Source organism: Octopus bimaculoides, chromosome 15 (assembly GCF_001194135.2).
Source record: "Octopus bimaculoides isolate UCB-OBI-ISO-001 chromosome 15, ASM119413v2, whole genome shotgun sequence".
Taxonomy (NCBI): Eukaryota; Metazoa; Mollusca; class Cephalopoda; order Octopoda; family Octopodidae; genus Octopus; species Octopus bimaculoides.
In genome coordinates this window covers 55,118,586-55,130,192 of record NC_068995.1, presented here as the reverse complement: position 1 = coordinate 55,130,192, position 11,607 = coordinate 55,118,586, and the positions used below count along the sequence as shown (strand labels likewise).

Genomic DNA, 11,607 nt, shown 5'->3' with positions numbered 1-11,607 from the left:
TATATACATATAAAGAAAATTTCAAAAATGGAAATGTAGCATTAGTATAATTTAATAACTGCAAAAATCCAACATGTTCTCTTACAGCTGTTGCAATTTAGACTAAATATTAAATTACAGTAATTAAATGATTGTATTAGGCAAAAATCTCATCAGCGGGGTAGAAAAGTTATACCGTCAGGTTATTAGGTGTTGTGTATTCCAATTATCTCAGCAGACTCATATATATATATATATATATATAATATTTATTTTTCAGAATGAAATAATTGTTTATACGTTAATATTTTTCAGATCCGACGGCCTGACAGGATTCCTAGGTGTAGGAGAGTAAGTATTGAAACCTGAATTATCCGAAATAATCGATGACTGTGATATTTTCTCCGTTGTGCAAACACCTGATCAAGACTTATGTTCCAGCGTGATAGAAACTTAGCGAATTCTATGTTCATAGGCAGTGTGCGACAAGTGATTGATATCTACATCTCCCATTAAGATGCGGTTATATATGCATACATATAAATATGTATATTCGTATACAATAGTTACTGTAATATTATAATCCGCAATCAACTGATGTGTCTATTGCTTACCCAATGACAAATATCAAATATACACCAATCAGTAACATGATATCGCAACGGAAAAAAATCTGATCTTACAGTATAATTAAATTTAAATATAGTTTACGGATTAAGAATGAAACACCTGTCATTTCCATAATTATAGACATGTGTTTCATTGTCTTAGAACCACCCTTGATATGATAATGATATCCAACTCAGCACAACACCACATTGGATATCATAACAATGTACAAGCTTCAAGTTCATATACAAACATGCCTCTATATATATAAATTCTGTTAAGTAAATCTTAAAATTGATATAAATGGGGTTAATATATTCCTAATTGGTTATATTTAAATTTAATTAATTATGTTAATAAATTTAACTGTTACGTTTTCCTTTACATTCAGCAGTAATAAAGATGGCGGCAGCAGCACAACTGAGTAAGTATATAATATCAATTGCTGTTAAGTGTGTGTGTCCTACTCCTGCACTATGTGTGTGTCCTACTCCCGCTCTATGTGTGTGTCCTACTATTGCTCTATTTGTGTGTCCTACGTTTAATACGGACGTTTAATACTCAGGCTAGCCGGGTGGATATTGATATTTCCAGTAACATTTAATTTTTATTGATACAAATTGTTTCTCATACGAAAAATATACGTCATAAAATATTATTAATTTGAAATGGTTATCATATTAGCTTATTTTAAAATAAGACTAAATTATGTAGTTAAAGAAGTGATTTTTAAATTCTCAAACGCAGGATAATGCTAATAATATAGCCCGAAAAGGATAAACTACCCCTATTTTGCAGAAAAAAGTGTAGGCGGCCAGCCACGAGACACGAAATCACACTTCCTTAACATTTTGAGTTTCTTTTATTTGTTTTCATCAATATGCTATATCTATATGTTTGGTACTGCAATATATTTTAGGTTAAATACCCTCAGTATTCTGAGCTCGACTTTTACATTGCTTTTCCTTGCATCATGAACAATGTTTGAATACTCGACAAATAACTTTACTGTTCTTCATAATTATGTCACGTATGGTCATTTTTATGTATGTCTTGTGTGATTCTATTTGTAGCTATTTATATTCTACAAAATTCAAACACTTTTTAATTTGTAGCTATTTATATTCTACAAAATTCAAACACTTTTTAATTTGTAGCTATTTATATTCTACAAAATTCAAACACTTTTTTTTTGCCCCATCCAAAAGTTATAAAATTTTACAACATTTGCAAGTAACAAATGTATTTCCTTTGATTTTCAGATTACCAAATGTCAATGATTGGGAGGAGTAAGTTCTTTTTTGATATCCCTTATTAATTCATTTGTTAACTTCAATATTCATCTTCTGTTATCTTGTGGCTTGTAGTTTATAATTATTAGTACATATACGCATGTATTTATCCTTGTTACAACACACATGTACACACGCGTATGTGTGGCATTATGTAAGTGTGCTTCTGTAAGTGTTAATACAAGCAAATATTGTAACAACGAGCTGCCCGTTTCCTGAACGTTTCTGTTTACTGGGCACGGATCTACATGTATAAATCGAGATTAAATATATATGCGCGTGTGTGTGTATTAGTGTGAGTGCGTATGTTTGTGTGTACATGTATATATATATATATATATATATACATATATGTATGCATGTATATATACATAATATCCAAGAATAAGGGCAGGGAATCGTCAATTAATAATTAGCAATTTTGCCAAGTAGTTCAGTATGAAAAAACCTTTATCGGTAAAACCATTTATCATCATAAATATACAGGGATTAGCATTGAGTTGCTTCTCCAACATACTGAAAATTTAGAAATAGCAGTCAAAGAACTACTGATTCTAAACTACAAATTTTTCTCTAAACGGATGGCGATATTTATGGCACACATAGAACAAAAAACCGGAGGGAAAAGCATAAACAAAACAAGTCTTTAGTTAATTGGATACGAAGCTTTTCGCTTAACCATGAAACGATTTGTATCCAATTAACTAAAGACTTGTTTTGTTTATGCTTTTCCCTCCGGTTTTTTGTTCTATGTGTGCCATAAATATCGCCATCCGTTTAGAGAAAAATTTGTAGTTTAGAAGCAGTAGTTCTTTGACTGCTATTTCTAAATTTTCAGTATGTTGGAGAAGCAACTCAATGCTAATCCCTGTATATTTATGATTATATATATACATAATAGGGGAAATGACATGCATATATATATATGTATGTATCTATGTATGATATATATGTTTATATGATATATATATATATATCATATAAACATATATATCATACATAGATACATACATATATATACGTATGTCTTTTCCCCTATTAGTTTATATTTGAATGCAGTAAAAAGTAAAAGAGAAAAAGTCTTATTTGATTCAGGCAAACTGATATTAGGGAAAATTTCTTTGCTACACATTTTCTATTCCATAAGAATATCATGCGAACCAGCAGAAATGCCTCTGTGTGTACCTCTGTATTTCTCTCTCCTTCTCTCTCTCTTTCTCTCTCTCTTTCTCTCTCTCTCTCTCTCTCTCTCTCTTTGTCATACATATTCACTCACACATGCAAACATGTACAGACATTTTCATTTAATTCTATTTTCATAATTTTAATTCGAATATGAGATTATGTATACACTGTCTTATGTCGCGCACTAATCAAAAACTAGACTTCGATGGTAATTGTATTTTGTACCAATAAAAATGAATAGCAGTATTATTTCCAAACTTTCCATTTTAGTATGAAGGTCACAAAGGATAAGATCACTGTTGTTCTCCTAGGAGACCGGCGTTTGTAAGTATACATCTATATCTTAATGTAACGAATAGATATCAGTCACATCCCATAGTATCTATTACAGTTTAACGGTACTAAAGAAGTTAATAAAAATAATGATAATTCAACATTTGGAACTTGTATGAATATTTTATACTTTAAAGTGTTCCGCATTTCCTCTTCTTCCTATATAGAGAAAAAGAACAAAACACGTTCAAATTTGTCTTGTCTTTTGATAATCAAATTTACTAGGAAACCATATGTCTATAAATATTACATCTAATGAATTCTACTGATGCAAATGTTTCAACGAATTAATCAAATCCATAAACTGAGCATGAAAATCAAGGAACAGATTGCTCTCCAAATTCACACCATGTGAATTATCACGTGCTTGCATAAATGATTTAGAAAGCGGAGAATATGAAGAGAAAGTTTTACGGCCATTTCTTGAAACATTTCATTTCGAATTTTTTGTATATCTTCTAAAATCATCTCAAACCTCAATATTCCATCTGCACATTTTTTCTTATGCTTTAGAAAATTTGGAAGCACGCCATACAACCTATACATGTGTTTTTGAGCCAGATATATGTGGTGTGATTCATTATCCTGAAAAATATATTACGTTGATTGACACTGCAGAAACTTCCAAGCTTATTTGAAATAGGGAGAGTAGAAGTGAAAGTTAAGATGAGAAAGAGAATAGAATGATGAAAAAATTATAAGCTATAAATAATGTTATATTGTATTCAATAGATACAGAAACTATACTTTAAGACCTGTACTCGTTCGAAAAAATAAATAAAACATAGAACATATGGAAAAGAATGAAACCGCAGAAAATATTTTTTAAATGTTACATTTCAATAAATGTTGCCACATCTTATGCTTTATTTTGGTGCTTATAAAATGTTGTTTATCCAAAGTTTTCAAACATAAATCCAGACATCTTTTTCTCCCGTGATTAGCTAAAATATTACATTTCCTTCGTTTCTTGTTTCAAGTTTGAGATCTTTCAAGTTTGTGATTGAAGACTTCCAGCAATATAAGCTGAAATGTTTGGCCAACAATAAGAAAATGACCGCTGACGAGCACAAGTGAGTTTAACTATTTATTTCACATTTTAATCATAATGATAAATAATAGTTCCATATAAGTGTAACATAAATACACAGATATATAGATGGATTTCGATACTTTTCATGTTCATCAAATTCTGTGGAGGAACTAATGTATGTACGCACACGCGCACATACATATACGTATAGTCGTACGTGGGCCTATTTTTAGTGAATACATTTATATAAAAGCGCAATTTGAGCGGATTATATAATAGTGTACGTACTCTATCCTTTGTCTACATTTTCTTTCCTGTACTTGGATACCAACGTACACGTCCAATTTCTTATAGTTATTAGCCATATTTTGGTTTTCGGCAACTTTTGAATGCTGGTATCATATATTTAAAATACACGCAAATTACGACATATAGTTTGCATAAGTACATAATTATCCCACTAATAAAGCATTATACGATGCTGGATTTCACTGAAAGAAACCTTTTACCAAGCACCAATATCGGAAGCAAGCTATATATTAAACAAGTCTAACATTTTCGTTTCGTTACTAATAATATAGACTAAGATTCCAAATAATAATGAGAATAACTACTCTAAATATAAAGAAATGTGTTTTGCAATATCAATGAAATTTAAAATCCTTTTGACAACCCATTAATACTGCAAAAGTAAGATATGAGAACCGGTCATCTTATACAAAATGAATTATTATTTCTTCTTTGCCATTCACTCTCATGAAAATTCAGAAGTTTACATGTACTTTGAGCTATTGGTTGTAACGTCTGGAAAGGGATAAGTTGATAACATCTCCTTTTTTCGACTCCGAGATGATGAAAGGCACTCAGAAAGTTAAGACACAGCGTCAAGAATATATGTGTGTTTGTATGTGTTTGACATGTAGGTATTTGACATAATTATATACGTAAAATAATATATATATATAATACGGAGATGTACCTGCATAGCAAGTGACCTGATCTGAGATCGTGTGTCGAAAGAAAAACAATTGCAGCGTGGAAGGTGTTTATAAGCCATTTAAAGACACACAAAAGCAGTTAGAATCAATTCATCATTTAAATTTAATTTGCCAAAATAAATATTTTCGTCTCTCTCTTTCTATCTCACACACACACACACACACACACACACACACACACACACACACACACACACACACACACACACTCTCTCTCTCTCTCTCTCTCTCTCTTTCTCTGTATATATATATATATATGATATGTGTGATGGTGTGACAGTGTGTCCATATCTGTGCATATGTGCATATGTATGAGGATGTGTTTGTATCTACATTTATACATGTGCGTAAATGTATATTAAGGACTCTATTTCCGAAATCGCACCCTCTCTTTCCTTTCATTGCAACAAGGTTTCTCCCTATTCGCTCTACCCACTAACTATACAGTTCCTGTTTGCAAATTATCTATAAACATACGCTTTATCCAACAGTAAATTTTGTTTTACGTGACTCTTCGTCTGAAAAATTTCTGAGAAGAAATTTCTCACACGTTTATCCGAGAAATTGTTTAGTAATTCCTATTAGCAAATAAAACGTATGCAATGTTGAATAAATAATACATAAAACTGCATATGGAGCAAAATACAAAATGTAACAGGCGCACATTATAAGAGTGCAAGTCTGATGCACGTCTGAAGAAGTGCCACTGTAATGTTTAAAACAGCATATATTACCTACATTCTTACGTAGACCTTTTGCGGAAATTTGCGTTGAAAGCAGAGTTGGTACAGAAACAATTGTAACCAATCAAAAAAGACGTGTTAAAATTTCTCGTTGCTTTCTTATTTCGATGGAACACACACACACACACACACACACACACACACACAAACACACACACACACACTCACACACACAAACTCACACGCATATATATTGATATACATATATTCATCATTTTCCTATTTCAGGTTCTGTAACATCAAATCCCAGAGCTTAAACGAACAAAATCTTGACTCTGGAAAAACTGGTTAGTTGCATTTGTTTGAAACCATTCCTTTACGTGCATCAATCGGTTGATGTTTTTATAGAAAATGTCGTAAAAAAATATATATTTGTGAGGCATAGCAGTTTTGATTACATTTTCATTATTGCATTTTATACACAAGCAGACAAAATCATCTAACTCACAAAATGGAAGCGAACTATAACATATTGTTCAATTTTATTTCATAAATGCACATTTAATTGTTATTTAGTACACCAGTAGAATCATGTTATCGCTAAAACAAATCATACTTTATTTGACTGCAAACACCACGAAAGTATGTTTTCTGATTCCAAAATTAAAATCCTGAGATATCAAACTTACAGAAGACAACAACAGATATTTTTGATAAAATCTTTTAAATTTCGTCAGGACTGGCGTTTTTTATTCTTATTTACTTCTCCATTCTGTCATCTATCTCTATGTCATATTCCAAAAGTGTAAGATATTGTCGATTTTAAATTTTTGCTGAAACTTTCATAAAATGCCTCTCCACATTTTGCTAACACGTTAAATACAAATATGTTCAGCAAATTTCTCATCCTATTCAAGCAATGATAAATGTAAAAATCAAAAATTTATTTAAATGAATTATGTTATAATGTGTTTACATTATGTTGTCCAATATTCGCTTCCAAGAGAGTTAAGAAATGAAATCTTTCCTCATAATATACGTACAACAAATTGAAGTACACATTGTTAAATATCTCGTTACTACATGTATTACTCAGGATATGGACACAAATCCAACCTGTGTATTTGGTCACACCATTAAACTCGGGAGTTGTCATTTAATTGTATAAATATTATTATGTCAGTAAAGATAATTTCAGTTTCAGTTACTTTCCCTTCAACAATTTTGCATGAATTATTATGTGATAAATGAGTAAGCGATGCTCAATTTTATTTTGAAATACGCATTTCTATAATTGTTTACATTCAATTTTACTCTTCCGCTGTATTTTTCAGGTGCGATAGTGAAAATATCCCCCACGTTCTCATTTACAGTAGTTGTTAGTTACACTTTCTTTCTTGTATGTACATTTTACTAAAATAATGAAATTACGAAATTCTAATCCGAATTTGATTTATGTAATTTTTGAAATAAAATTTCTCTTTTCTCTATATCTGAAATCTCTATATATCAAATTAAATATAAACCTTTGATTTCATATATAAATTAGGTAATTTTAAGCTAACATCACCCTTACATTATTTACATTATTTACATTTGACGGATACTTGTCCTCATCTTGTTTGTTGTTAACACACCATTTCAGCTGATATACCCTCCAGCCTTCATCAGGTGTGAGTCTCTACATCTACACAGGAAAGTTAAATAATGTAAATAATGTAAATTATGTACATAATTTAAACATAAGTTTTAATTCTTACGCTTCATTAAAGTATAATTTTTACATGTTGCTTCCGTCATTTTTGTTATCACATCAAGCAATAAAAGAACTTTCCAACTGAAAGTATACTTACAGGTTTTCAAATTGTGTCATTTGTTACTATATTTACGACAGCGTATGCAATTATGTCAGCGTCAATCCTGTGACATCATGTTTTGTAAACTGCTTTAAATTTAAGAGCCAAATGTGTCTTCACTGAAAGATACGAGAATAGCAAAAAAACATTTGAAGTCAGGATATTCATAATATTTTGTCAAAAGATTTACAATAAGAAAGAACTATTCTAATATGTAATATTACTAATTTAAAAATGAATATATAAAAACTAAGATTTTAAATATTAAATCAACCTCTCTAACGTAACAAAAAGTCGACGAAAACGATAATACTCCAGATAGGATGTCCTGTAGATAGAAGATCGCTTTTTTTTTTGGGGGGGGGGGAATGTACGCAATAGTAGTTGGCAAACTGAAAGAAAAAAGAGTGAAAAGGAATATAGTATACACTTGGTAAATAATTCTAAGCTCTCATCATAAGGAAATATGGGACGAAAACTGAAAACGAAAGCGTTCTAGAAATTCTTGTATTGAATTCGAAGAGCTCTCCACTCACCACCTAATAATGAAAAAATTAATATCATTGAGATGCAGGTAAAATGCAAATCGTGTTAAAGTTTGTGAAAGGGATAAGCGTTTGCAAAAATCCTGATCGATGTGGCAGAATCGTTGTTGAACATTTTCCTTTAAGAATTAGATTATTTAGAATAGGAAAATAACACCTCCGAATTATGTTACCCTCAGAGATGAAAACTTTAATGGTTATATATCTACAATAAAAACTTCGGATTTAGGTTGAACACCAGCATTATCAATGGGATGTGTTTAGTCTATACCATAAAACACAGAATTTCACTGATATTCATTTTAACGACCTCGAAAAGATGAAAAGTAAAGACGAAATCGGTGGAACTTGAAATCAGAATGTAAAGAGCCGCTGGAACAAATATCGCACGGCATTAATTTGACGATCTAAAGATTCAAGCATCTCACTTCACATATCCCTACATTCCATAATATGAAATGTTCCCAGACTGGAATCATGTAGATAGTGTATATCGTAGCTGCAAAAGTATAATGTTTCAATACGGAGATATTCTTTTCTACCCTAGGCACTAGGCCGGAATTTTGGGGGAAGAGGGCCAGTCGATTAGATCGACCTCAGTACGCAACTGGTACTTAATTTATCGAATCCGAAAGGATGAAAGGCAAAGTCGAGGGAATTAGAAATCAAAACGTAAAGGCAGACGGAATACCACTAAGCGTTTCGCCCGGGTGCTAAGTTTGCGTCTAGCTCGCCGCCTTTTCAATACGGAAATATTAATAAAACAAAGCATTCAGCACCGCTGTGTTATGCCAGCAGTTGTATCACTATTCCGCCACACTCGCGTGACATGCCTTGGAAACGGGTACAACATTTATACTCATATTCAGGAGTATTTCAGTCGTTCAAATCGACCCCATCAAGTAAGTGGTACTTATTTTATTTACATAAATTGACGGGATTTTGGTTAACTAGGGGTTATTTGAACTCAGCACGTGGTGTGCAAAAAAACCTGACATAGCTTCATATATATATATATATATATATATATATATATATATATGTTCTTTTACTTGTTTCACTCACTTAACTTAGTACTTATTGTTGCGCTACACACACACACGCACACACACACACACACACACATACACATGCACAATATAAAGGACCGTGAAAGTGTTAAGATCCTTTGGACGGTGACTCATGGGGATTTACCGATTTCCTACGTGTGTGTTCTTCACTTCTTCAGTTTGTTAGTACTTCTATGTCATTTTTCAACATATTATACATACGAGTGAGCAAATCAACAACGGAGACGAGCAATAATTGCGTGCTATATTTGCTTGACAGTAGTATTACCTGGGTATAAAAATTACACTAGGTTAGTTTTAAACCCTGTATGTCGTAAATGAAATATATACGTCACTGTTAGGAGTACTTTGACTTTTGATCCTACCGATGATCAAACAGCAAATACACATGACCTCTATTTCTATATTCATGTAGGTATACTCATCATATATAAAGAGAGTTTGATAGATATAGATATAGATAGATGTAGAAATATGTGCATATATCTATCTATCTGAAGATTAATAGTGCCAGAAGCAATATTAATACGAAAATGGTAATATTTATAACCAGCTACAACTGGATACTGTGTTGGAATACAGAAAAACTGTGGTGGTTAACCATGAGGGAATATCTCATATAATGCTTTGGTGCATATATGTATTCCTGTTTATATCGTATGCAGGAGGTATATGAACTGACATGAAGACTTCATTTCACAATATATACTAACGGAAAACATCGCAGAAAATCTTAAAATTATTCCGTAGTCTTCAATGTGTGAATTTATCTTCTATCATATAGATATTTTCAAATAAAGTGATTTAGATATGGATTTACAATGAACAATCCCAGTTCATTTAGAAAATTGTTTATCGCGTTTCTCTGAAATATGTATGACGAATGGAAACACTGTTACACTACAGCGAAACTGTGCTAGCACAAGATTGCTAGTAATGGGTATAGCAAGTTAAAGCGCTGAAAATCTTTTATATTTCATATTAATATTGGTTCCAAGATTCTTTCATTAGGAAGCAACTTCGAGGAATGTATAACTAGATTACGTCGATCCCAGTAATCAAATTGTGTTTACTTTATTGACCTCGAAAGGGGATGGAATTCAAAGTCGGCCTCGGGGGGAATTTGACTACTGAATGTCTGCTAATGTTTCTGCAAACTCACCGTCTTAAATGCGTTAGCATTGCGGACAACAACTTTGCAGCATTTTAAGATTTCGCTCGATAGCTCCCTTTTTTTTCATCCTTTCAGGGTCGTTAAAATATGTACCAGTTGGGAAACTCAGACTTTCCAGGTGACCCAACGGGTCCCGGATAATCTAGTAAATCCTAAAATTGTGACGTCCTTTCATTTCTTTTCTCTGTCACAGTTTTAAAAAAGGTCTAGGTTAGGGGACGTAGACACACCAATACCATTTGTCAAGCGATGGGGTGGGGACAAACACTGGTACACAAATGCATACATATATATATATATATATATATATATATATATATAGAGAGAGAGAGAGAGAGAGAGATACACACACACACACACACACCCACACAAATATATTTACGACGGCTTTCTCAGTTTCAGTCTACGAAATGCACTCATGAGGTTTTGGTCGGCCCGAGCTTATATTGGATAATTAACGTGATAGTGGGGTAACCATTACACTTATTTAGAAAATTCACGACAAATTTGTAGAAGGAGGACTAATCGAAATATAAATAAGGCTAACACATTGGGAAGCTTTATATAAGTATTTGCAAAGACTAATTATATACATACCCAGAAATAATATCCGCATGAAAAGATATACCAACGTATGATATTCAATACAACTCAAACAATTGCACAATCATACACCGAGCATTCCTAAATATACAAATGGGTTAGCCACTAAAAGAAAAGATCATAATACTTGTACTATCTATCTATCTGTGTGTTTGTGTGTCTGTGTGTCTGTGTGTCTGTCTGAGTGTCTGTCTGTCTTTCTATCTCTCTCTCTCTCTCTCTCTCTCTATCTATCTCTATATATATA

General features: G+C 32.1%; 1 protein-coding gene across 6 annotated transcripts in view; it reads left to right on the top strand.

Annotated features, from left to right (window-relative positions):
- LOC106881475 (uncharacterized) overlaps positions 1-7,604 on the top strand; it is a 19,731-nt gene extending 12,127 nt beyond the window's left edge. For 5 of the 6 annotated variants that reach the window (XM_052973359.1, XM_052973362.1, XM_014931872.2 and 2 more), the window contains 7 exons: positions 295-330; positions 980-1,012; positions 1,851-1,877; positions 3,336-3,389; positions 4,379-4,471; positions 6,401-6,459; positions 7,447-7,604. In XM_052973359.1, coding sequence (XP_052829319.1) covers positions 295-330; positions 980-1,012; positions 1,851-1,877; positions 3,336-3,389; positions 4,379-4,471; positions 6,401-6,459; positions 7,447-7,529 — 385 coding nt within the window. In that variant the 3' untranslated portion in view covers positions 7,530-7,604. The remainder of the gene's footprint in view (positions 1-294; positions 331-979; positions 1,013-1,850; positions 1,878-3,335; positions 3,390-4,378; positions 4,472-6,400; positions 6,460-7,446) is intronic. The other variant, XM_052973361.1, reaches the window with a different exon arrangement.
- The last annotated feature ends 4,003 nt before the right edge of the window (positions 7,605-11,607 follow it).